This window comes from Ornithorhynchus anatinus, chromosome 3 (assembly GCF_004115215.2).
Source record: "Ornithorhynchus anatinus isolate Pmale09 chromosome 3, mOrnAna1.pri.v4, whole genome shotgun sequence".
Taxonomy (NCBI): Eukaryota; Metazoa; Chordata; class Mammalia; order Monotremata; family Ornithorhynchidae; genus Ornithorhynchus; species Ornithorhynchus anatinus.
Window position 1 is genome coordinate 20,067,626 of NC_041730.1, and position 27,995 is coordinate 20,095,620.

General features: G+C 41.3%; 4 protein-coding genes and 1 non-coding gene across 5 annotated transcripts; all 5 read right to left on the minus strand.

The window, feature by feature from the left end:
• Window positions 1-55: 55 nt before the first annotated feature.
• Window positions 56-20,200, minus strand: LOC114805404 (olfactory receptor 494-like). Its single transcript, XM_029059126.1, has 3 exons — window positions 20,121-20,200; window positions 1,810-2,738; window positions 56-97 (listed from the first exon to the last, which is right to left on the minus strand). The coding sequence occupies exons 2-3, from the start codon at window positions 2,719-2,721 to the stop codon at window positions 56-58; spliced, it is 954 nt and encodes a 317-aa protein (XP_028914959.1). The 5' UTR covers window positions 2,722-2,738; window positions 20,121-20,200.
• Window positions 8,931-9,863, minus strand: LOC100083813 (olfactory receptor 502-like). The gene has a single exon (XM_007666602.1). It carries the CDS (start codon window positions 9,861-9,863, stop codon window positions 8,931-8,933), a length of 933 nt encoding a protein of 310 aa, XP_007664792.1.
• LOC100680941 (olfactory receptor 502-like) lies at window positions 16,079-16,816 on the minus strand. The gene has a single exon (XM_007666601.2). It carries the CDS (start codon window positions 16,814-16,816, stop codon window positions 16,079-16,081), a length of 738 nt encoding a protein of 245 aa, XP_007664791.2.
• On the minus strand, window positions 19,317-27,960 carry LOC103170097 (olfactory receptor 477-like). The gene is made up of 2 exons (XM_029059163.2): window positions 27,842-27,960; window positions 19,317-20,291 (listed from the first exon to the last, which is right to left on the minus strand). Exons 1-2 carry the CDS (start codon window positions 27,902-27,904, stop codon window positions 19,317-19,319), a joined length of 1,038 nt encoding a protein of 345 aa, XP_028914996.1. The 5' UTR covers window positions 27,905-27,960.
• LOC114810616 lies at window positions 23,404-23,541 on the minus strand. Its single transcript, XR_003758312.1, has one exon. It is a non-coding gene; the product is annotated as a small nucleolar RNA SNORA7 (small nucleolar RNA).
• Window positions 27,961-27,995: the final 35 nt, after the last annotated feature.

The window sequence follows — 27,995 nt, forward strand, 5'->3', positions numbered from 1 at the left end:
TGGAACTATTTACTGAATCTTCCTCTTTCTGAATATCCCTTAAAAATTTGCCTCATTATCCAGACAACCAAAGACAAGTCACCTTCATCCCCACTCTGTATCTAAGTTTTAGGCTATGATCACACATACAAGGTCTTTCAGGAAGATTGCCTCTTCATACTTTTTGGAGGAACCTGCTGGACAGACTGTCACTGTCTAGGAGTCCTGGGTCCTGCTCCTCTGTGCTCCTTTTGCCCTCAACTGTCTTCCCCAACAACAGCTTAGAGGCTAGGAAAAGCCCCAGGCCCTCATGAAGAGGCAGGGTCTGGAAGAGGTTTGGAGTCTGCAAACACCTTGAAAATTATCCATCAATCAAGAGAAGATGCTGAAGTCAAAATTCTTGTGCTAGACACTGTGTTAGGACTCGTGGCCTATGACTGGAGTAATTCTCAGGTACGTTTGGCATTAAAGTGAGGTACAGATTATCAATAAATCAATAATATTTATTAAGTGCTCAGTATTATACTAAATCTTTGGGAGAGTATAATATAACAAAATTGTTAGGTACATTCCTTGCCCACAAAGACCTCACACTCTAGGGGGGAGGCAGAAATTTAAATAAATTATAGATCTATACATAAGTGCTGAGGGGCTGAGGATGGGTTGAGTAAAGGGTACAAATTCAAGTGCAAGATTGACACAGAGAAGGAGTAGGTAAAATGAGGGCTTAGTCAGGAAACATTTCTTGGAGAAGATGTGTCTTCAAGAAGGCTTTGAAGGAAGGAAGAGTGATAATCTGTCAGATATGAAGGGGGAGGAAGTTTCAGGACAGAGGCAGAATGCGTCAAGGAGTTGGCAACAGGGTCTAAGACTTTAAAAACAATGAACAAAAGGTTTTTAATAATAATAATGATAGAATGGTATTTGTTAAGCACTTACTATGTGCCAAGAACTGTTCTAAGCACTGAGGGAGATACAAGGCAATCAGGTTGTCCCACGTGGGGCTTACAGTATTAATCCCCATTTTACAGATGAGGTAACTGAGGCACAGAAAAGTTTAGTGACTTGCTTAAAGTCACACAGCTGAAAAGTAGCGAAGTCAGGATTAGAACCCATGACCTCTGACTCCCAAGTCGATGCTATTTCCATTAAGCCACGCAACTTTTTTTCAATTCCCTGTAATTGACATTCTATGTATTCCATGTCTATATTGGTTGGGTCTTTTACAAATAAATTTAAATAAAATATTAGTTAAAGCAAACTATCAGAGAGGCTATAGTTGATTAAAGTCAATAACAACCACTTTCACTCTTGTGAAAGTAAATAAAGATGTGGGGGTTTTTTATTTATTAAACTAACAATAGGCTCCATCCTTTACTAATCAAAATCACTTCCTTTACACATTTCACTTCACTTTTCTGTACTCTTCCATTTCCTTACATGAAGATCATAGATTAAAGAAAATACATTACTTGACAATGGGTAAGGATCTTTCTGAAGAGTCCCCTAATTCAAAGCATAGCATGTGTAAATTCACATGTGTAGTTTAATTCATTCATTCAATAGTATTTATTGAGTGCTTACTGTGTGCAGAGCACTGTATTAAGTGTTTGGAGAGTACAATTCAGTCACAAGAGACAACCCCTGCCCATAACGGGCTCACAGCCTAGATGATATTATACACGATCACTAGTTCTTCCCACAGAATGCTCACACAGCTATATTCAGTATTCAATAAAATGAATTCTTACATGTTTTCCTTCATCCCATTAATTCCTACTATTGACCTGACTCTCCTTTAACATTAGGAAGCCCTTTGATCAGAACCATTCTTTTTAGGGCCTCTATCACGTCTTTGTTCCTTAAGCAATAGATCACAGGATTCAGCATGGGGATCATGACCATGTAGAATACAGACACCATTTTGTTCAAATCCACTGAGTTGTCAGAGTTGGGCATCACGTAGATAAATGTGACCGTCCCATAGAAGAGAGTAACAACTAGTAGGTGAGACGCACAGGTGGAAAAAGCTTTACGTCTTCCGCCTTTGGTAGGCATTCTCAAGATGGAAATGAGAATATATACATAAGAAGTGATGATGGTCCCAGATGTAATTATGACAGTGATCCCAGCTGAAGACGACTGAAAGATCTTTGCCAGTTGGATGTCAGAACAGGATAGTTTCAACAGAGCCGGGGTGTCACAATAGAAGTGGTTAATTTGATCAGGTCCACAGAAGAATAAGCTAAACACACCATATGTACATAACAGAGAATTCATAAAACTTGCAACGTAAGACGCAGCAACCAGTGAGGCACAAGTCTTTTCAGACATAATAAGCGTATAGATGAGAGGACTGCAAATTGCAACATATCGATCATATGCCATGACCGCCAGGAGAAAGCATTCTGAGAATCCAAAGGTCGCTGCCAACCAGAACTGAGTGGCACAGGCAGGGTAGGAAATTGTCTTCTTCTCTGCTAGGAAGTTTACCAGCATCTTGGGTGTGACAGATGAGGAAAAACATGTATCTGAGAAGGACAGGTGACTAAGAAAAAAATACATTGGAGTATGAAGTTGAGAACTGATTCTGATTAATATAATGATGACTAAATTTCCAAGCAGAGTAACAGAATACATAACTAGGAACAATAAAAAGAAGATCACTTGAAGATTAGGGTCACCTGTTAATCCTAAAAGAATGAATTCTGTCACTGCAGTATTGTTTCCATTTGCCATCATTGCTTGTTGGAAGTCCTCTAAAATAAAAACAGAGACTCAATCAACTGATTGTATTTATTGAACCTTACCTTATTGTTTGTGAGTGTGCAATAGAATTAGGAAAGGGGCTCCTGCTTCTTAAGGACTTTACAATCTAGCAAATAAAGTCAGTGAACTTCCCTGGCATCACTGTTCTTTATGAAAAAGACTAAGAAAGAATAATAATAATAATGTTAGTATTTGTTAAGCGCTTACTATGTGCAGAGCACTATTCTAAGCACTGGGGTAGATACAAGGTAATCAGGTTGTCCCAAGTGAGGCTCACAGTCTTTGTCCCCATTTTACATATGAGTGAACTGAGGCACAGAGAAGTTAAATGACTTGCCCACAGTCACACAGCTGACAAGTGGCAGAGCCGGGATTCAAATCCATGACCTCTGACTCCCAAGCCCAAGCTCTTTCCCCTGAGCCACGCTGCTTGAGTGAGTGGAAAAATAACCGAGTACCACATAATAATACAATAGAAATAGAGCGTTAGCCAAAGATTACTTGCAAGAAGAAAATGGAATGACCTGTGTAGAAATTCATATTCCCACAGATTATAGTTTTTCTTTGTATTTTGCAAAGATGTATTTTATCATCTTCATTCGGAATGGTTTAGTGAGTAGATAACAGGCTTGGGAGTCAGAAGGTCAGGGGTCCTAATCCTGGCTCCACCACTTGTCTGCTGTGTGACCTTAGACAAATCATTTCAATTCTCCGGTCCTCAATTACCTCATCTGTAAAATGGGTCTTGAGACTGTGAGCCCCATGTAGCACAGGGACTGTGTCCAACCCAATTTGCTTGTATCCATCCCTGCTCTTAGTACAGTGCCTGGCACATAGTAAGCATTTTACGAATACCATTATTATTATTATTATTATTATTATTATTATCCTGGTCACTAATCAGGAATTAGAAGGTGGAATTGTATTTGCAAAATTTCTTTACAGAGAAAAATCATAGCTTTCGCTACAGGAAATTTCAACAGAACATTTCCAAGTCTCTTCTTAAAGATCCCTCCTTCCAATGTCTACTGGCCTCTTTTTTCTTGACTCTCAAAGTGTCTCCATCTTCATTTCTATTAAACAGTCTAACAAAATGATTAGGAATTAATTTATAATCCTAGGCAGAGATCCAGTGCATACATCTGAAGGGTATTATTTTTTAGATCATAATACAGTAATATTTTAAATTTTTTTTGATTAACTGGAATCACCCAACTTACCTTGTGCAGAAACAAAGTATTGCTCTTTTAGCTTACCAAAGGAGGTAATCTTTGAGTGACAGAGGGAAGTATATATATATATATTGAGCTGTGTTATGGGACTAAATCCCTGAGGCCTACTGAAAATTTCAAAATGCTGATGGGAATGCATAATCATTAAAAGGTCTTTCATGCCTGCAGAGTATTGGAGAAAAAAACCACACATAAACTCCTAAAATTCTCAAAGGAGTCAGTATGTTTGCTGTTGTTATAGCTGCACAAAGCAAGGGAAACATTATTTGGCCAAGCAATTGGCTTCTTCTTAGTTTGGACTGTCTATAACGAGCAGAGACTGGAATAATACAGTCTGGATTTCAGGTTCTTTGGATGTAATAATAATAATGATAACTGTGGTATTTCTTAGGCACTTAATATGCGCCAGGGACTGTACTAAGCTCTAGGGTAAGTACCAGCAAATTGGGTTGGATATAGTCGCTGTCCGACCTGGGCCTCACAGTCTTCATCCCCATTTTATGGATGAAGAAACAGGCATAGAAAAGTAAAGTGATCTGCCCAAAGTCATACAGCAGACAAGTGACAGAGCTGGGATTAGAATCCAGATCCTTCTGACTCTCAGGTCTGTGCTTTATCCACTAAGCTATGCTGCTTCTCAAGGAGACCAAACACTCATTATTACATTCCTAGGTTTGAGCAATGAATCAATCTACTGTATGTAGAGCAAAATAGTAAGGACTTGGGAGATAACAATAGAGTTAGTAGAAATAACCACCCCCTGCCCTTGAGGAGCTTACTATTTTCATCTGCCACACCAGACTGGAAGGGTAGATTGTTGAGACTGGAGGGAGGAGGAGAAATGAAGAACAATAAATGTGAAATAGGAATTGTGGCAGAGCCTCCCCAAACCTACTGGGCTTGAGGGAATTGACAGAAGGAATTTGAATTTAGAATTTAGTGCCTACTGAGGAACCAAGAATGCTTGAAAATCTGTGACATTATCATACCTTTCAGAAAAAATAATAATAGAAGTCTTGCAAAGAGGAGAAATCGACAAGGTCAGTCGAGTAACAGTAAGGTTTTGAAGAGAGGGAGAGTAATTGTCTGTCAGATTTGAGGAGGGAGGGCATTCCAGGCCAGATGCAGGACATGGGCCAGGGATCAGTGGCAAAACAGGCGAGACTGAGGCACATTGAGAAGGTTAGCACTAGAGGAGCGGAGTGTGCGGGCAGGTTGTAGAAGGAGAGAAGCGAGGTGTGTGTGTGTGGAGGGGGGCAAAGTGATGGAGGGTGAAGCACACCTGTCCACTCTGTGGCCTTGGGCCAGCCACTTAACCTCACCCATGCCAGTTTCCCCACCTGTAAAATGGGGATAATAAGATCTGAACCTTACCTCACAGTGATGTTATGGGTAGTAAATTAAAAGAACTAATGTAAGATGCTTTAGCAATAAAAGCACCCAATAGAATTTTTATTTTAACATCTCTGCACCTCTAGACTGTAAGCTCATTATGGGTAGGGAAGATGTCTGCTAATTCTGTTGTATTGTACTCTCCCAAGCATTTAAAACAGTGTTTCTCACATAGTAAGCTCTCAATAAATACCATCGGTTGAATGATTGACTGCAGAAGCCTTTCCCTGTACACAGTTGCAGTGTATAGCTTATATACCCAAGGTAAGAAATTATTTTCCTCTCCTGCAATGAGATCTTTGCCATGACAATAAATAAGTCGTGATAGAAAGATGAATGGGTATGGCTGTGTAATATAAGGAGCTGATCTGAATTAATAGAATAAGATCAAGAAACTAATGCTAACAAGGTCACTTGGAGCTTGGACTCTTTTGAGAATAATGTCAGTCACATACGTCCTGCTTTCATTAGCCATCGATTTAATTTTTCTCGAAGATGAGGAAAATAGAAACACTCCCTCTATTGAATAATTATGACTACGGTCAGTAAAGTCAGTTCCAGAAATGAACGACACACAAGATGAAAGCAATGTGAGATTAAGCAACACAAAAACTGAGAAGGCTGAATAAAATACAAAAAATAAATAGAAGCTAAAGGATTCTATGTTGTAGTGGTATGTGAGGGTTAAATGGACATCGCTTTGTCATGTTTTTGTTCTGTACCACTTAGTTTCAGATTCTCTTCTACTTAGAATAGATTCCTTTGATATTTTCACTCAGTTACTGCCTTTACACTTTTAAAATCTCCATTCAGTGTGGTGTTTCAAGGATATTCAGTTGTCTTTCCAAAGAAAGAAAAGATCCATTGCTTTCAGATTTTGGTCCCTTCACATCAAATCATTTCTAAACTAAGAAATATTTCATTTTGATGTGGCAGACTTAAAAAAAGATGTATTGAAAATAAATTTTGGTTCACATAGTAAGCACCTCATACAATAGTGAATAATGAAATGCAACTATGGAATAAATGAGAAAAACATGAAATTGTTCATTACTATGCTATGGCTCTTAAATAGGAGGCAAAGTCCCAGAAATTGATGAAAAATTATAAATCCTGAAGGTGTCAGGAATTGTTTCAACAATCTATAGCATTGATTCAGCACAGTGGAATTAGTAGGCATGATTCCTGCCTTCCGAAAGTCTACACTCTAACAGTGGAGATGGACAACAAATGATAGCTTGGAGGAGGTAATAATGTATTAAAGTATGTGCAAAAATGCTCTGGTGGGTGAAGGTGGGGGTGAGCGTGAGTACCCAACTGCTTAGATGGCATAGACATGCAAATATGGAAGTTGGTTTGTTTGTTGTGGCATTTGTTAAGCATGTACTATGTACCAGGCACTGGGTAGATAACCAGATTGCACAAAGTACATGTCCCACAGGAGGCTCACAGTCTTAATGCGAAACAATGTGGCTCAGTGGCTCAGTGGAAGGAGCATGGGCTTGGGAGTCGGATGTCACGTGTTCAAATCCCGGCTCTGCCACTTGTCAGCTGTGTGACTGTGGGCAAGTCACCTAACTTCTCTGTGCCTGTTACCTCATCTGTAAAATGGGGATGAAGACTGTGAGCTTCACGTGGGACAACCTGATTACCCTGTATCTACCCCAGCACTTAGAACAGTGCTCTGCACATAATAAGTGCTTAACAAATGCCAACATCATCATTTATTATTATTAATCTTCATTTTACAAATGAGGTAACTGAGGCACAGAGAAGTAAAATGACTAGCCCAAGGTCACATGGTACCAGAAATAGACTCCTAGTCCCCTGTCTCCCAGGCTCATGCTTTTTTCATTAGGGCATACAGATTCTTAAATTAGGGTCATATAGAGTAAGGAAGATGAGAAATGAGAAAAGATTTGATGGTGGGGCATAACCAATTGTTTTATGGATACAATTTATTATATCCCTTTTTAATGATATTTTTTAAGTGCTTTCTATGTGTCCAATAGTATTCTAAGTGCTAGGGTAGATCCAAGTTTATCAGGTTGGACACAATCCTTCTCCCACGTGGGGTTGGAGGGAGGACCATTTAATCCAAATTTTACATAGGGAGTAACTGAGGCACAGAGAAGTAAAGTGGCTTGCCCAAGATCACAGCAAGCAATTGTCAGAGCCATGATTAGGTTCCAAAGCTCATGGCTGACTCCCAGGCCCATGCTCCTTCCACTAGGCTATGCTGCTTTTCTCTCCCACTCCTGCTCCACCTCTCCTTTTCCTGCCCTTCTCTCTTTTCCTTCCTCCCCATCTTTCTTTTTTTTTCCTTGAGAGCCCTTTTGAAGTTCTTATTCTCTCAGCTCAGTGTCAAATCATTTACCATCTAAGAAAGATTCCTTCGATACATGAAAAATTGGCCCACCAACCCCCTTAGTGCCTCTTCTATTTGTCCATTTCTTGATTCTGAACATTCATTCATTCAATTGTATTTGTTGAGCGCTTACTGCATGCAAAGCACTATACTAAGCACTTGGGTGAGTACAATACAACAATAAACAGACACAGTCCCTGTCCACAATGAGCTTAGACCCGAATACAAATAAATAAAATTATAAATATGTACATAATTGCTTTGGGGTTGGGAAGGGGAAAGAGCAAAGGAAATTAGGGTAACGCAGAAGGGAGTAGGAGTTGAGGAAAGGTGGGGCTTAGTCTGGGAAGGCCTCTTGGAGGATTTGTGTCTTCAGTATAGCTTTGAAGGTGGGGAGAGTGTCTGTCAGATTTGAGGAGGGAGGACATTCCAGGCTAGAGGCAGGACTTGGGCTAAGGGTGGGCCATGAGATGGGCTTGATCGAGTCACATTGAGAAGGTTAGCACTAGAGGAGCAAAGTCTGTGGGCTGGGTTGTAGAAGGAGAGAAGCAAGGTGAGGTAGGAGAGGGCAAGGAGGTGGACTGCTTTAAAGCCAGTGGTGAGGAGTCTTTGTCTGATGTGGAGGTGGATGGGCAACCACTGGAGTGTTTTGAGGAGGGGGATGATGTGTCCTGAACGTTTTTGATGGAAAATGTTACACGCGGCAGAATAGATATTGGACTGGAGCGGGGCGAGACAGGAGGCTGGGAGGTCAGCAAGGAGACTGATGCAGGAATCCAGGCTGGGATAGGATGAGTGTATTAAGGTTTTATATTCAGAGTATTTCTAGAAAGACTATATGACAAAGACTGTTTGGAAGAGTTTAGGCAACCATGAGCAAATGATAATTTCACTAGAATTTCAAAGTGGAAATTTGATGCTTAATATAAGAAATAATAGGTTTTCATGTACATTCACCAGTCATAATAATCAAATTCTCATTCTGAAGACATAGAAGGTACTCCTAGAATTAAAGGTTTTGTGATTTTTAAAGGAGCCAAACAGTATTTTAAAGGGAAATTGGAATTTACCACTTTTACATACACACACACACACACACACATTTCATAGTGTTGCTAAAGCATCTGAGCTAATGATTTGCATCCCATGAGGAAAATAATTTCCTTCACACTATACTTTATCTCATAATATCAGGAAAGACTTCTCTTGCTAACCATTCTTCTGAGGGTACCCATAATTTTCTTGTTTCTCAAGCTATAAATCAGAGGGTTCAACATGGGGATCACCACCAGGTAGAACACCGAGACCACTTTATTCTGATCCATCGAGTAGTTGGAACTGTGCCTGACGTAGATAAATGTGACGGTCCCATAGTACAGCGTGACGGTCATGAGATGAGAAGCGCAGGTCAAAAAGGCTTTGTGTCTTCCCTCAGTGGTGTGGATTCTCAGAATGGCAGTGACAATGTAGAGATAAGAGATGACTATAATCACAATTGTGATGGTCACCACGGTTCCTGAGGAGATCGATGGGAAGATCTTAGCCAGATGGGTATCAGAACAAGAAAGCTTCAAGAGGGCAGGAGAATCGCAAAAGAAATGATTGATTTCATTTGGGCCACAGAACCATAGGCTAAAAACCCAGTTGGTACACATCAGAGCGTTTATGACACTTGCTAGATAGGAAAGAGCTACCAAACCCAAGCATTTCTTTTCAGACATGAGGGCCAGGTAGATCAGTGGTTTACAGATCGCGGCATACCGATCGTATGCCATTGCTGCCAACAGGAAACACTCTGTACCTCCAAAGAGAGCCCCAATGAAGAGTTGTGCTGCACAGGCTGGGAAAGATATGGTTTTCCTCTCAGCCAAGAGATTTACCAGCATCTTGGGTGTCACTGATGAGGAAAAGCCTATGTCGGAGAGAGATAAATGACTAAGCAATAAGTACATTGGTGTGTGGAGGTGAGAGTTGATCTTGATTACCAGCGTGATGGCTAAATTCCCTAACAGAGTGAAAGAGTAGATCATAAGGAATACCACAAAGAGGACAGTCTGAACCTCGGGATCATCTGTTAGTCCAAGAAGAATGAATTCAGTCACCCTCGACTGATTTCCTTTCATAATCTACTTCCTGTCCAATTTCTGTGGAGAAAAAACAAAGAGGCCCAAGGTATCACTGTTAGAATTGCCCCATCCAAAAGACTGGCTTTCCAGAATTTGGAAGAATACATAGTCCAAAAAAAAAAAAAAACAAACCGAGAGAAAGTTTTGGGGTTCTCTTGTTAAATAAAAATCAAATATATGGGTTCTAGTCCCAGCTCTGCCACTTGTTTGCTGTGTGACCTGTGTAAGTCATATCTCTTCTCTGTGCCTCAATTCCCTCATCTGTAAACTGGGGTTTGAGACTATGAGCCCCACATGGGACAGGGGCTGTGTCCAACTCGATTTGTTTGTATCCACCCCTGCGTTTGATACAGTGCCTAGCACATAGTACTTAACATAATTATTATTATCATTATTAATAAATATAGTCTATGTCCATGGAACAGGGAGAAATCCCTTCTGGGTGTTTAGCACCCATGGAAAGAAATAGCTGGTTTTGATGGTTCCATTTCTATAAAGGCTACTAAGGGAGAGATGAGTTACTAGGCCTTCAGCAAACCCTGGTTCTGACTGCAAGTTTTGCATCTAAGCTAATCAGGGATCCTGACTTCCTTATCCTTGTCCCTGTGGAACCTCCTTTGGTTTTTCCTATCACTTATCCACTGATTCTCTCTCTCCCGTAGAAAATGAGCCCTGGGTGGACAGGCACCTTGTCCGATCTGATTGCTCAGCCTCTGCCCCAGTGCATAGCAAAGTGCCTAGAACATAGTAAGCACAGAGTATGGGCTTGGAAGTCAGGGGCCGTGGGTCCTAATTCCAGCTCTGTAACTTGTCAGCTGTGTGACTTTGGGCAAGTCACTTAACTTCTCTATGCCTCCGTTACCTCATCTGTAAAATGGGGATTAAGACTGTGAGCCCCAAGTGGGAACGACCTGATTACCTTGTATCTCCTTCAGTGCTTAGGACGGTGCTTGGCACATAGTAAGTGCTTAGCAAATACCATCATCATCATCACAGAGAGTGGCATGGTTTAGTGGAGAGAGCTCGGGCCTGGGAGTCAGAGGTCATGGGTTCTAATCCCTGCTCCACCACTTGTCTGCTGTGTGACCTTAGGAACTTCTCTCACTTCTCTGGGCCTCAGTTCCCTCATTTGTAAAATGGAGATTGAGACTGTGAGCCCCATGTGGGACAGGGACTGTGTCCAACCCAATTATCTTGATTCCACCCCAGCACTTAGTACAGTGCCTGGCACATAGTAAGCACTTAACAAATTCCATGAATCTCTCTAAGCACTTAATACATTTGACAATTATTATTTTTAATATAATCAATCAATCGATGGTCTTTATCGAGTGTTTACCATGTGAAGAGAACTGTACTAAGACACTTGGAAGAGTACAAGACAAGGGAGTCAGTAGACACGTTCCCTGCGCACAGAGAAGCAATGTGGTTTAGTAGAAAGAGCACGGGCTTGGGAGTCGGAGGACTTTGCCACTTGTCTGCTGGGAGTCGGAGGACTTTGCCACTTGTCTGCTGTGTGACCTTGGGCAAGCCTCTTACCTTCTCTGAGGTGCCTTAGTTACCTCATCTGTAAAATGAGCCCTAAGTGGGACAACCTGATTACCTTGTATCTACCCCAGTGCTTAGAACAGTGCTCGGCACATAGTAAACACTTAACAAATCCAATCATCATCATTATTATTAACTAAATCCCACTTAGACTGTGAGTCCCATGTGGGCAGGGACTGTATCCAACATAATTAACTTGTATCTAATCCAGAGCTTATAACAGTGTTAAAACTCATAGTAAGAGTTTACCAAAGGTCCATAAAACAGAGCTTACAGTCTAAAGAAATGCAATCTATCATCCAGCACAGAAATTCAAATCTCATCCTGAATGAGGCTGTCAGTTGGAGTATTCCCAGAATGAATTGAGCATCAGATTTCTGAAGAAAGTGTGAATTAGCTCCAACATCCTAACCATAACAAGTTCATGCATCGATGCTACCCTCTACCCAATATTCCCCACAACAGCTGGAGAACTCTATGTACATCCTCAGGCTTAATGTAATGCAAAGTCTCTATCTTTCTAGCTGATAGCCAGAGTGCTCTATTACAAAGTCCTGAATTATTTTAATTTGGTCTATGGTAGGATATTTCATTTAAATGTAGCAAAACGCAGCTGAGTCTAGCCGATCAACATTACCTGATGAAACAGAAGTACTTGTTCTGGTCAGCAGAAAGAGGTACAGCTCTACGACATTGTTCTGTTTATATCGGTTGAAACACGGTCAGGTACTTGATCCCTAGTGTATAGGCAATTCCCAATCCCGGGTAGAAATAAATTGAGTACATGGCCCATTATGATGCCTAGCTTCAGGGATTTATCCCTCCCTTTAGTCTAAAGAATCTACAGGTTCTCCAGAGTCCTGGGTGTTATGATAGAATTTGTCTAGATACCAGATGCTCTCTAGGTTGCATCTATGGCATAGTGGAGAATGGGCCTGGGAGCCAGAAGGTCATGGGTTTTAATCCCGGTTCTGCCCACATGTCTGTTATGTGACCTTGGGCAAGTCACTTCTCTGTGCCTTGTGAGTCCCATGTGGGTTGGGGACTGTGCCCAACCCTATTTGCTTGTAACCACCTCCAACACTTAGAAAGGTGTCTGGTAAGGGCTTAACAATACAATGATCATCATTCATTCATTTATTCATTCATTCTGTGGTATATATTGAGTGCTTACTGTATGAAGAGCACTGACTAAGCACTTGAAAGAGTTGGTAGACACGATCCCCGCCTTTGAGGAGCTTACTAGAGGGAAACGGTCTCAGAAAGAGGTCTACAAGAAGTGTAATAGAACAGGAGTAGCCAAACGGCGATTTATGAGCTACGTGGTTGCTGTCTTGCACGTTCACTTATGCTTTATTATTTATTTTGCTGACAACTTTGGAACATGAGCTCAGGCCCAGGTAAGGGACAGTGCTTGGCGCCACCCACAGCCCTTTCCCTGGATGTCTCTCATTTGCCACTTTTTGCAACCCCCAGCTGCTCCTGAATGACACCTGGCAGTTCTGGTTAAAGGACATTTTTTAAAATGTGCATCTCTAGGGAATATATATAGAGAAAAGCAGTGTGATTTAGTGGCTAGAACATGGTCCTGGTAGTCTGAAGGTCTTGGGTTCTAATCCTGGCTCCGCCACGTCTGCTGTGACCTTGGGCAAGTCACTTCACTTCGCTGGGCCTCAGTTACCTCATCTGTAAAATGGGGATTAAGCTTGTGAGCTCTATGTGGGACAGGGACTGTGTCCAACCTGCCTACCTTGCATCCACCCCAATACTTTGATTGATTGATTGATTGATTGACTGAAGAGAATTCTGATGTTTTTCTCCATGCCCCTAGAGGACCCAACAAGAAAACATGAGATTAAATTACACTTAAAGATAACTTGATTAAAATGTGATTAAACATTATTTTTAAATTCCTCAAACAAGTAGGATCAGATCTTCTATTTCTATTGTAGGTTCTCAAACTCCAAATTCAGCATACTGCACACTGTACGTGGAGTCTCCTAGAGAGAATAATGGATAAGCCTCACATAGGAAGTGCTCAGTAAATGGAACTGGTGTTGATATGGATGATGATAAAAAACATTTTAATAAACACCTGAGTATGGTCATGTTGGGGATCTTTAATAAGGGAAAATAGAGGCCACTCTGGCTTCTATGATTCAGAGATACTTTCCTGCTTGGTCCCACCTCTCCATCTCCCATAAATCAATCAACGTCTCCACTGCCGACATCTCCTTCCAGTGTAACCTGGTTTGGAATTGGAACTCTTTGCCATATGTTGTGCTCCATTCTTTAGCCTTCAGTTTTTCCAGTTGAACAGGTCTTTTGCAGAAAGTGGAGATTTCAGTACTTCTCACGCATTCACTGAGGAATGGCTCTATCTTCTCCTCATCATCTTCTCCTTGTCTTTTCTTATGTTGTCGAGTCGTCTCCGACCCATTGTGACACCATGGACACATCTCTCCCAGAATACCCCACCTCCATCTGCAATCATTCCCATAGTGTATCCATAGAATTTTCTTGGTAAAATTAAGGAAGTGATTTACCACTGCCTCCTTCTGCACAGTAAACTTGAGTCTCCACCCTCGACTCTCTCCCGTGTCGCTGCTGCCCAGCCCAGGGGAGTTTCGACTCATAGCAGATTGCCTTCCACTTACTAGCCACTGCCCAAGCTCGGGATGGAATGGGTAGGCCTCTGCTTGACTCTTCCTCCCATAGTTGAGACTGGTAGAGTACTGGAAACACTCCAGGTGTGATCCTGAGAGGGGCATCTTCCCATAACTCACTCAAAAGTCTTAGTTGGTCACCATGTTGTTTTGCAATCCAACTGCTGCCTTATTAGTGAAGTTACCATGCTGATGACATAGAGAATACATATTTCTCCTTCACCAGCAAAGAGCTGTACCTTTAGAGTAAAACTTCACCATGTCATCTTCTCCCTAGGCTCCTGGAGCCCAGACAGTTCAGGGTCTTGAACATTCATTCATTCAGTTACATTTATTGAGCGCTTACTGTGTGCAGAACACTGAACTAAGTGCTTGGAAGAGTATAACAATAAACAGACACATTCCCTGGCCACAGTGAGTTCACAGAGAAGAGGAGCATTAAAGCTAATCAATGTTTCCCTACCCAAAGTTATTTAGTTATTTTCCTTCATTCCAAGGATACAGAAAAGATCATAAAATGGAGGAAAAAGGGCAGTTCAAATGAGACAAGTGAAAAGATTTCTAATTTACTGTGCAAGTTAAAAAAATGATTTTAGTATATTTCAAAGAAAATGATGCAATGGCATGTTAACTAGCAGAATGAAAATTTTTCTTAACTCAAAAATTATACGTTTGTTCTATATGATTACGTCAGCTGAAACATCCCAAGTTCTTTCTTTCCAGTGGTTAAATAATTATTTTTCCATTTTTGTTCATGCAGCACCTCTTTTAAATGAATATTTTATGGGAATACACATGAATTTACTGACTCCACCCAACCTAGAAAGCCTAAAAAGAGTTTACCATACCAGATAAAGAAATAGTCCCTTTTGATTTGTACCACACATTTAAAGCAGTTGAAAGTATTTTTGTCATCAACATCATCTGTCCTACAAATCTTATCTGACAACACATCAAGAATTGTCTAAGTAACGCAGAGAGGTCTTCATTTTGCAAGTTGGTTTCTCTCCTGGTTCTGTCTGTTGCTTGCTGGGTGACCTTGGGCAAGTCACTTAACTTCTCTATGCCTTAGCTTTCCCATCTTTAATATTGGGATTCAGTACCTGTTCTTCCTCCTACTTTGAGTACAAGCCCCAAGTGGGACAAGACCTTTTTTTAAAAAATGCATTTGTTAAGTGCTTACTATATGCCAGACACGTTACTAAAAGCAGGAGTAGATACAAGAAAATTAGGTTGGAGACAGTCAGTGTCCCACATGGGGCTCACTGTTCTTAATTCCCATTTTACAGATGAGGTAACTGAGGCACAGAGAAGTTAAATGATTTGCCCAAGGCCACACAGCAGACAAATGGTGGAGCTAGAATTAGAACCCAAGTACTTCTAATTTGCAGGCTTGTGCTCTATGCACTAGGCCACAGAACTGTGTCTGACCTATCTTGTATCTACCCAAGTGCTTAGAACAACCAATCAATGAATCAGTGGTATTTATTGAGCACTTAATGAGTGCAGAGCACTGTATTAAGTACTTGGAGAGTATTAATCAATCAATCATTTCTGTCAGTTGAATGCGTACCTAACCCAGTGCTTCGAACAGTGCTTGACACATAATGAACACTTAACAAATACCATAAAAAATCAATAGCATCTATTGAGTACTTACTGACTGTAGAGAACTGTACCAAGCTGTACTGAGTGCTGTACTCAACACTTTGCTAAGTACTAAGAGTACATTACATCAGAGTTGGCAGACGCATTTCCTGCACTAAAAGTACAATACATCAGAGTTGGTAGACACATTCCCTGCACTAAGAGTACAATACAACAGAGTTGGTTAGACACATTCTCTGCCCACAGCGAGCTTACAATCTAGAGAACAATGCTTGGCACATCATAAATGCTAAATGATGACCATTACTATTATTATTATCATTATCATCATTAATTAACTACTCTTAAATTTGTAGACATTAAGAACGTTGTTTGCATCAGGCTTTCTTACTAGAATTGCCCATAATAAATCCCTTTGATACCAAGTGTCCTTTTCAAAGCTTCCTTCACTTCTTTGTTCCTCAGGGTGTAGATCAGTGGATTCAACATGGGGATCACAACCATGTAGAACATGGACACAACTTTCTTCTGATCCATTGAGTATTTGGATTTGGGCAGCATATAAATGAATGCTGAAGACCCATAAAATAGACTGACTGCGGTCAAATGGGAAGCACAAGTGGAGAAGGCTTTTCCTCGACCCGCGGATGATTTTATTCTGAGAATGGCCAACATAATATATAGGTAAGAAACAACTATGATCGCCAGTGTGGACAGAATTAGAAGGGTGGCAAAAGATGAAGGAATTATTTTAGCAAGTGTCGTGTCAGAACAGGAAAGCTTCAGTAGGGGAGGGAAATCACAGAAGAAATGATTGATAACATTGGGCCCACAGAAGGATAATCTGAATAAATTACTTGTAAATACGAAAGCAGTTAACAAACTTCCCAGGTATGAGTCCACTACCATAAGAAGACAGAACCTCTTAGACATAATTGCTGGGTAAGCCAGTGGTTTGCAGATGGCCACGTATCGATCATATGCCATCGCGGCCAAAAGGAGGCACTCAGCAGGTCCAAAAATACTAGCGATAAAGAACTGCACAGCACACTCCATATAGGAAATACTTGTCTTCCCCATTAGTGAGTTCTCCAGTAATTTTGGAGTGGCAGTTGAGGAGATACACATGTCTGTGAAGGATAAGTGACTAAGTAAAAAATACATGGGAGTGTGGAGGTGGGAATGAATCCTGATTAACAAGATGATGCTACAATTCCCCAACAAGGTGACAGTATAGGTTACTAGAAATAGCCCAAAGAGGATAACCTGAGCCACTGGATCACTTGTTAGTCCAAGAAGAATGAATTCCACCACAGCGGTCTGATTTCCACCAGCCATTTATCAGTCACGTCTCCTTTGAGGAGAGAATCCTGCAGACTGAATTAGTATGCAGCAGCACGGAAGGAATCCGGAGCTCATAAGGAGGCTTCCAGAATGAATAAAAACAAAAAAATGGAGACGATTCAGCAGCGAGGAAGAGAATCCAAAGCTCATAGGAATGCTTTCAGAAAAAATAAAAACAAATAGTTGGAGACAATTTGGTAGCAAGAGCAGCATTAAAAAGAAAATAAGTAGAAAAATATCAGTAAACATGATAAAATTCTAATTGATCAATCAGTGCTATGAACTGAGTTCTCACTGTGTGCAGATGATGTAATAATAATCATGGTATTCATTAAGCACTTATATATGTCAAGCACTGTTTTAAGCGCTGGGGTAGATATAAAGTAATGAGCTTGTCCTATTTGGGATTTACAGTTTTAATCCCCATTTTACAAATGAGGTAACTGAGGCACAGAGAAATTGAGTGACTCGCCCAAGGTCAATGAACTAAACATCTGGGAAAGCACAAAAGAGACACACTCCCTGCAGTTATCCACTTTGCGGAGAGTATTAGGCATTTTAAGGAGGTGTGGAATTGTGGAATTTAATTAACGATGTGTTTGTGGTTTCGGTGTGGCCCTGCCTGAAGGCAGAGAAACTAATTAAGTGAAATATTGGCTTCCTGATTTGATGAATATATTTCATTCCATAAAATCACATTAAATTATATGAAATAAATTCAATTTTTCAAAAAAAAGGTCCTAGGCTAATAATTATGGAAGCTAGCCCTAGTTTTACATCCCTGCATGCTAGTGTCCATGTCTCTCATTTTCTATACCTACTTCCCTTTTTCCTTCCAATTTCTTTGACTCCTCAAACCCCATAGCAAATTTGACTTCAGAACTGTGCCTGCAGTTGAATAGGATAATCTCAGAACTTCAATTTTCATCTCACTACAATTGGGGATGCTTTCTTTAGTGAAACAAAGAAGAAACCCCCATGAACCACCTAGGGTCCATGCTCAGGCCAAAAAGTTCAAGACAACTTGCTGAAAACACAATGGAGCATTGGCCATTGAGTAAATTTTTCATCAGATTTACCAAAAGATTCCCAACCCATCTGGAACAGAGTCAGCATTTCTGTACATCGGACCTTTTCCTGGATTAGTAATGGAGAAACTCCATCCAATGGATCAATTAGGCATCTTAAGTAATTAAAATAAGTCTAATAAATCAATTTCTGGGAAGCCTCAGAATTACTGACCCTACCTGATTTATTGAAAGGGAACCGTCATCACGAGCTCCGAGAAGATTGAAAAGGAACCACCCAGACGTGGGTATATTAAGTTCTGGGTTGCACTGGGACTGAATCCCAAAAGCATTATGGTATCCCCAATGTTATTCTCAGCATAAACAATACTATGAATACCCTTCAGGTCACAAAAGTGATGGGAATAAAGAATCCCCCAAACCCTATGATATTTTTAACTGGTAACCAAGAAGATTTTTTACAAAGGATGTGAGAGAGGAAAGGATATTTCTATTTTGGATAGAAAGTAGCACATATTGAATCACCATTAGCTCCTGGGCAGGCTGCTAGCTGTTCATATTTATGTTCGGCATGTGCCTTATTTGTTCTTATTGGGTTATTTCAGGGGGTTGCTGGGTTATTTTGCTGGCTGTTGTGAGTTGGACCTTTCTATGTGCAGGGCTTCTCCCAACCTAGATTGCAACCTCCATAGTGTTGCTTCCATTTCTGGCAATTTTCATTATATTTATCCCCAGCATTACACTGTGGGGTGGAAGGAGCACAAAAGGAGACACAGATATAAAAGATCCTGGAGAAGTTGAGGGAAGGTTGATGCAAGTAATTTATTAGGTTCATTGGCTAATTTCATTTTCCAGCCAGAACTTGGGCAGAGAATGTGGCTCTTCTTCAACTGTACTTTCCCAAGCTCTTTGTACAGAGTTCTTCATGTCTTGGACACTCAATTAAACACCTTTTACTGATTGATTTCAGAAGCAGCGTGGCTCAGTGGAAAGAGCATGGGCTTTGGAGTCATGGCTCATGAGTTCGAATCCCAGCTCTGCCACTTGTCGGCTGTGTGACTGTGGGCAAGTCACTTAACTTCTCTGGGCCTCAGTTCCCTCATCTGTAAAATGGGGATTAAGATTGTGAGCCCCACGTGGGACAACCTGATTCCCCTATGTCTAATGATTACGAATGATGAAAAAGCGCATCGGCAAAAGTCAATAAAGCAACCCTGGAAACTTGCCTGCTTACTGAATCCCTCATTATAACAGTGTCAGTGCATCATTATAGTTAAGGAAATCCTTTTCCTATCAATCATCTTTTTAAGGGCCTCCTGAACATCCTTGTTCCTCAGGCTATAGATCAGAGGATTCAACATAGGGATCACAATGGGGTAGAACACGGACACCACTTTGTCCTGCTCTATGGAGTAACTGGATTTGGGCATCACATGAATGAAAGTGATGGTCCCATAGTACAGAGTGACAGCAGTGAGATGGGAGGAGCATGTGGAGAAAGCTCTGTACCTCCCTTCCTTTGAGTTCATCCTCAGGATTTCCAAGACAATATATATGTAAGAAATGACTATGACGAGCATGGTGAACCCTATTATTGAGCCTGAGGAGACAGAAGGAATGATTGTAATCACTGAAATGTCCGAACAAGAAAGTTTCAGTAAAGGAGACAGATCACAGAAAAAATGGTTTATCTGATTAGGCCCACAGAAATTTATATTTAATAAGCAACTGGTAAAGGTCCAAGCATTCACAAAACCACCTATGTAGGAAGCAACGACCAGAAGGACGCAGAATTTGTCAGACATTTTGCTAGAGTAGAGCAGGGGGCTACACACAGCTATGTATCGGTCATAAGCCATAGCAGCCAACAGAAAGCACTCGGTCGTTCCAAAAGTCACTAAGTAAAATACCTGAACGACACAGCCAGCCAAAGTCATGGTGTAGAGATCAGTCAAGAAGCTTCCAAGCATTACCGGTGTCACACAGGAGGAATACCCAATATCGACAGCAGCCAAATGGCTGAGGAAGAAGTACATTGGGGTATAAAGTTTGGAACTGACCCTGATTAAGATGATGATGCTGAGATTCCCCATTAAGGTCACCGTATAGATCCCGAGGAATGTCACAAAGAGGACGGCCTGCAGGGTGGCATCACCGGTTAACCCCAAAAGAATGAATTCCGTAGTGGTGCTGTGGTTTCCGCCAGCCATGGAGTATTCTAGAAAAAGTTTCTGTTGAGACAAAAGGGGATTTTTTCATTAAATGAGAGATCAATGTGGTAGGTATTTGACTAATTACCTGAAAAATGTCTCTCTACTGAAAGGTGCGTTAATTAGATTCAGGGAGATTGATCCTAAGCCCCCCTTTCCTCATCTCCCGCTTCCTTCTACATCACCCTGACTTGCTCCATTTGTTCTTCCCCTCTTCCAGCCCCACATAACTTATGTACTTATCTGTAATTTATATAAATATCCGTCTCTCCACCTCTAGACTGTAAGCTCATTGTGGAAAGGAAATGTGTCTGTTTATTGTTGTATAGTACTCTCCCGAGAGCTTAATAATGTGCTCTGCACATGGTAAGCACTAAATAAATACGAATGAATGAATGCATCATATTAACTGTAGAGCAGAGTGGCGAAGTGGTTACCGCATGAGCCTGGGAGTCAGTAGGCCATGGGTTCTAATCCCGGCTCCGCCAGTTGTCTGCTGTGTGACCTTGGGCTAGTCACTTCACTTCTCTGTGCCTCAGTTGCCTCATCCATAAAGTGTTGATTAAAACTCTGAGCCCTTTGTCGGTCAGGGACTGTGACCAATCTGACTTTTTTGCATCGACCCCAGTGTTTAGAAGAGTGCCTGGCACATATTAAGCACTTAATAAATACAATAAATATTATTACTATTCTCAGTATTACTGATGCTTGAACACTAACTGTATGCAGGGTATTGAACTAAGTGCTTGGGAGAGTACAATACAACAGACACATTTCCTACTCACCACAAGCTCATACACTACAGAGAAATATGGAAAGAACCTAAGTCAGTTCCAAAATGGTCACGCATGTACTATGAAAGATGTTTGAAAACAGGATAGACTAGATTTTATAATGAGGGATGGAACCTAAAACAGACATTTATGTGCCCAGGGCCCTTTCTGGTAGCTGAAGACCCATAAGATGGAGTGACTGTGTTCAAACGAGAGGCACAGGAGTTGACAGATTTTCAACTACCACAGATGATTTTGTTCTGACTCTGGCCAAAAAGATCTATAAGAAAAAGCAATTGGGTTCCCAGTGTGGGTAGAATGATAAGGGCCTCTATAGCTGAAGGAATTATTTTAGTCAATAATGTGAGGAAGTCACAGAAATAAATGATAGCATTGGGTCTGCTGAAGATTAATATAAATGAATAAAGCCCCCAAATATGGTGTTCTGTGCATAGTAAGCACTTAATAAATATGACTGATCGATTGATTGACAAATTTCCTAAATAGGAGCCTACTAGCCTAAGGACATGTAATCTCTTAGACATAGTAACTGGATAAGCCAATGGTGGGCAGACAACTATGTACTGATTACATGCAGTCACGGTCAAAAGGGGGCACTTAGCTGGTCCAGAGATATTAATGATAAAGAATTAGACAGCACACTCCATATATGAAATGCTTTTCTTCTCCAAAAATTTATTCTCAAGTAACTTAGAAGTGGTGGTTGGGTCTTACACACATCTGTGAAGGACAAGTGGCTAAGAGAAAAATAACGTTCCCCTACAGAGTGACCATGCAGGTGACTAGAACAACCCAAAGAGGGTGATCTGGGCCAGTGGATCATTTGTCAATCCAAAAAGTATGAATTCCAAGACCGCAGTTTGATTTTCACCAACCACTTATCAGCCACTTCTTTTTTGGGAGATGAAATAGGAGACTAAATTAGAACACAGCAGTACAGAAGCGTATCCACAATTCATAGGAAAGCTTCCAGAAAGAATATAGTTTTTTAAAATAGTAGAAATTGTAGTAGAAAAGAATCATTAAAGACAAGATAAAAAATGACTTTAGAAAGTAAGATAAAGTTATAATCAATCGATTAATAAATGGTATTTATTGAGTGCAGTCCCTCTATAAGACCTGCCAGTTTCACCTTTACAATATCGCCAAGATCTGCCCTTTCCTCTCCACCCAAACGGCTACCTTACCGCTACAGGCTCTTGTTATATCCCGGCTAGACTACTTTGTCAGCCTTCTCTCTGATCTCCCTTCCTCCTCTCTTGCCCCTCTCCAGTCTATTCTTCACTCTGCTGCCCGGCTCATCTTCCTGCAGAAACGATCTGGGCATGTCACTCCCCTTCTTAAACACCTCCAGTGGTTGTCTATCAACCTCCGCTCCAAACAAAAACGCCTCACTCTAGGCTTCAAGGCTCTACATCACCTTGCCCCTTCCTACCTCTCCTCCGTTCTCTCTTTCTACTGCCCACCCCGCAGGCTCCGCTCCTCTGCCACCCGCCTCCTCACCGTCCCTCGGTCTCGCCTATCCCGCCGTCGATCCCTGGGCCACATCCTCCCGTGGTCCCAGAATGCCCTCCCTCCTCATCTCCACCAAACTAATTCTCTTCCCCTCTTCAAAACCCTACTTAAAACTCACCTCCTCCAAGAGGCCTTTCCAGACTGAGCTCCCCTTCTCCCTCTACTCCCTCTGCCGCCCCCCCTTCAGCTCTCCACAGCTTAACCCTCTTTTCCCCCAATTTCCCTCTGCTCCTCCCCCTCTACCTTCCCATCCCCTCAGCACTGCACTCGTCTGCTCAACTGTATATATTTTCATTACCCTATTTACTTTGTTAATGAAATGTACATCGCCTTGATTCTATTTAGTTGCCATTGTTTTTATGAGATGTTCTTCCCCTCGACTCTATTTATTGCCATTTTTCTCGTCTGTCCGTCTCCCCCGATTAGACCGTAAGCCCGTCAAACGGCAGGGACTGTCTCTATTTGGTGCCGACTTGTTCATTCCAAGTGCTTAGTACAGTGCTCGGCACATAGTAAGCGCTCAATAAATACTACTGAATAAATGAATGAATGCTTTGGAGAGTATAATAGAATAGGCAGACATGATCCCAAACCTCATCACTTGTCTTATGCCGTCGAGTCTTTTCCGACCCATAGCGACACCACGACTCAGCTCTCCCAGAACACCCCTCTCTCCATCTGCAATCATTCCAGTAATGTATCCATACAGTTTTCTTGGTAAAAATCTGAAAATGGTTTACCACTGCCACCTTCCATGCAGTAGACTTGCGTCTCTGCCCTTGACTCTCTCCCATGCCGCCACTGCCCAGCAAGGGTGAGTTTTGACTTGTAGCAGATTGCCTTCCACTCGCTAGCCACTGGCCAAGCTAGGAATGGAATGGGTAGGCCTCTGCTTGACTGTCCCTCCCATAGCTGAGACTGGTAGAGTTTGGAAAACTCTCCAGGTGCTCCCCTGAGAGGGGAACCTTCATCACTGGCCCCATGAAAATACCCTTCATGATTACTAGTTTCAATTTTCTGAGGGTAATAATAATAATAATGGTATTTGTTAAGCACTTACTATGTGCCAAGCACTGTTCTAAGCGCTGGTGTAGATACAAGGCAATGAGGTTGTCCCACATGGGGGTCACAGTTTTAAGCCCCATTTTACAGATGAGGGTATTTATGCATTATTTTCTGCCAGAGATAGTTTTAAGTGAGGCCCTGCCTAAAGCTAGATGAACAAATTAATATGTTCAGCTTCCTGATTCCATAAACAAATTTCTCCCATTTCAGTAACAATAAATGACATGAAATAAATTCCAGTTTTTTAAAGTGAAGTCTTAGAGGAGTAATATGACTTTGAATGTTTAAGATTCCTGCATCCCTGCATTCTAATGTCCATATCTCTTACTTCCTGTACTTTCTCCTCTTTTTCATTCCCATTTCTTTGGTTCCCAGAGGCCCTTAGCTAATGTGATTCTCACTGTGGACTTTATCAGCTTTGTCTCCTGGTTCAGTGGAATTGAATTACCTCAGCATTGCGTAATTCAACTCTATTAAATTGTAGATATTTTGTTGAAATAAATGAGAAACCCATGGACAATCATGTATACTCCCTGCTTTGGTAAACAAGATTAAGGCAACTTGCAATCAACACGATGGAAGCACTGACCTTTGAATTCATCCCCCTGACTACCCTATTTATCAATAGATTCCCAAACCTATCTGGCACCCAGTCAGCATTTCTATTCACTTGATTTATGCCAGCATTAGTTATTGGAGAAACTTCACCCAGTAGATCAATTACGCATCTTAAACAATAAAAATAAGCCTAATAGATCAATTTCTGGGAAGCCTCAGGAATACTGACTCTGACTGACTCTTTGCAAGGCAGCGTGGCATAGTGGACAGAACACAGGCCTGGAAGTCAAAAGGTCATGGGTTCTAATTCCAGCTCTGCCACTTGTCAGCTGTGTGACCTTGGGCAAGTCACTTCACTTCTCTGTGCCTTAGTTCTTTCATGTTTAAAATAGGGATTGAAACTGTGAGCCCTATATGGGACAGGGACTGTGTCCATCCCGATTTGCTTGTATCCACCCAGCGCTTAGTAAAATGCCTGGCACATATAAATGCTAAACAAAGATTCATTCATTCATTCAATCATATTTATTGAACGCTTACTGGGTGCAGAGCATTACACTAAGCACTTGGAAAATACAATTCAGGAACAAATAGAGACAATCCCTAGCCAACAATGGGCTCACAGTCAAGAAAAGGGGAGACTGAAAACACAACAAAACAAGTAGACAGGCAATATCGTAATTATTCTTAATATTATTCCAATCCGAGCTCCATCACTGATCTGTTGTGTGACCTTGGGAAGCAGCGTGGCTCAGTGGAAAGAGCCCAGACTTGGGAGTCAGAGGTCACGGGTTCTAATCCTGGCTCTGTCACTTGTCAGCTGTGTGACTACGGGCAAGTCGCTTAACCTCCCTGGGCTTCAGTTACCTTACCTGTAAAATGGGGATTAAAACTATGAGCACCATGTGGGACAACCTGATTACCTTTTATGCCCCCATGGTGCTTAGAACAGTGCTTGGCACATAATAAGCACCTAACAAATACTATCATTATTATTATTATTATTATTATTGGGTAAGTCACTTCACTTCACTTGGCTCAGTTACCTCATCTGTAAAATGGGGATTAAGACTGTGAGCCTTACATGGGACATGGACTGTGTCCAACCTGATTTTCTTGTATCCACCCCAGCACTTAGTACAGAACCTGACACATAGTAAGAGCTTAATATCATTATTATCATTAATATTTTTATTTCACCTCAAACTCTAAGAGGATTGAAAGAGAACCACCCAGACATGGGTATATTAGGTTCTGTGTTACACTGGGACTAAGTCCCAAAAGCGTAATGCTATTCCCAATGTTATTCCCAAAATTAACAATAAAATGAATACCCTTAAGGTCACAGAAGGAATGGGAATAAGCATCCTCAAAACGTTATGATATTTTTAACTGGTAACCAACAAGATTATTTGCAGAGATATGAGAGGAAAATACACCTCAATTTTGGTTAGAATGCTGGCATGTACTGAATCATTATAGCTCCTGGGCAGGCTGTCAGTTGCTTGTGCTTGTGTTTGGATCAATAAATCAATCATATTTATTGAGAGCTTTGCACCTCATTTGTTGTTATTGGTTTATTTGGTGTTATTAGGCACTTTGCTGGCTTTTGAGAGCTGGACTTTTCCATGCCGTCGACCCCTGGTTCAAGTCCTTCTGCTGTCCTGGAATGCCCTCCCTCCTCACCTCTGCCAAACTAATTCTCTTCCCCTCTTCAAAGCCCTACTTACAGCTCACCTCCTCCAAGAGACCTTTCCAGACTGAGCTTCTCCTTTTCCCTCTGCTCCCTCTGCTGCCTCTCTACCCTCCCCCTTCACCTCCCCTCAGCTAAGCCCCTTTTCCCCCCACTTCCCTCTGCTCCTCCCCTTCTCCCTTCCCCTCCCCTCAGCACTGTGCTCCTCCATTCATTTGTATATATTTTTATTACCCTATTCATTTTGTTAATGAGAGGTACATCCCCTTGATTCTATTTACTGCTATTGTTTTTGTCTGTCTGTCTCCCCCGATTAGACTGTAAGCCTTTCAATGGTCAGGGACTGTCTCTATCTGTTGCCAATTTGTATATTTCAAGCGCTTAGTACAGTGCTCTGCACATAGTAAGCACTCAATAAATACTATTGAATTAATGAATTAATGAATGTCAGTGTATTCTCCCAACCTAGATTGCAACCTCCTTTAGAAAAGCAACTGTGTCTGCTGATTTTCAGTGTCTATCCCTGGCATTTTCACTTCGAGGTGGAAGGTGGTCAGAGCAGGTACAGCTATGAGAGATATTAGAGCAGTTTTATGAAGAATATTACAAATAGTTTATTAGGTTCGATTTGAGAAATCCAATTACAAACAGCGCTCTGCATGTGGTAGCCACTCAATTAAACATCATCAATCGATTGATTGATTTCCCTTTTAAATCTTAGCTAGTCCTAAAAACCCGGGCTCTCAGACCAAGAGCAAAATGGAAATTTCTCATTATAATCAGCCAATCTACTAATAAAACCTTTCAATTTTTCTTCAAAAATATCTCATGGATCTGTCTTTTCATCTCTGCTCGTACAAAACTTTCCAAGTTATTGTCAGAGACTCTACAAAGATATAATAAACAATATTAAGGCAACAATTATATCATCCATTTTTCTGAGGACAAACCAATATATCTTTGTTGCTCAAGCTGTGAATCAAGGGGTTTAACAATGGGATCACAGCCACACAGAACAGAGACAGCATCTTGCTTTGAACTATTCAATTATCAGAATTATCAGGAAGGAGGGGGCAAGGTGATTGAGTGCTTTAAAGCCTATGGAATGGAGTTTCTGTTTGTTGCGGAAGTGGATGGACAGTCACTGGAGGTTCTTGAGAAATGGGGAAACATGGACTGAACGTTTATGTAGAAAAATGGTTTGGGGGCAGAGTGAAGGATGGACTGGAGTGAGGAGGGACAGGCAGCAGGGAGGTCAGCAAGGAGGCCGATGCAGTAATCAAGGCAGGATAGGATAAGTGCTTGGATTAACATGAAAGGAAAGGATGGATATTAGTGATGTTGTGAAGGTAGAACTGGTAGGATTTGGGGACAGATTGAATATGTGGGTTGAATGAAAGAGATGAGGTTACAGGCTTGTGAGACAGGGCAGATGGTGGTGCTAGCTACAGGGATGGGAAGGTCATGGGAAGCATAGGGATTGGTGAGAAAATAAGGATTTCTGTTGTGGACCTGTTAAGTTTGAGGAATTGGTGGAACATCCAAGTAAAGAAGTCCTGAGTGCAGGAGGACATATGAGACTGCAGAGAAGGAGAGAAATCAGGGTTTAAAAAGTAACATAATTATTACTCTGGGTAGCTCTCCCCCCTGTGAGTGTTGATTGAATAACTCTGCTCATGAGGCCAATGAAATGGAATCAATGCCATAAATCAGCAACACCTCCAATTCTAACATGGAGATTTCTTGCCATGAAAAATAAAACCACATCTTTCCTAATGGTATTTCTTATAGATTGAGAGTTGAGACATCAAGAAACTAAGAGGTTGTTCTGCAAATTCACTTTAATTTGTTTGAATCTGCTTGAGATAGGACTCCCCTATTTATCCCATTATTAGACCTCATCTATTATTTCTGACAATCAAAATCTCAATCAAACCCATACTTACCTCTGGAAAGAAGAGGAAAGAACTCCAGATGGGTTGCAACCGGCTGCAACCAGTGTGTTTCATTTGCTACATTTAGGGGTGGAATATTTGAAGCTCAGCTGTATTCCCAGGGCTGCCCAAGTCACAAGCATACAAAGTCCCTTTAGACTTTAGA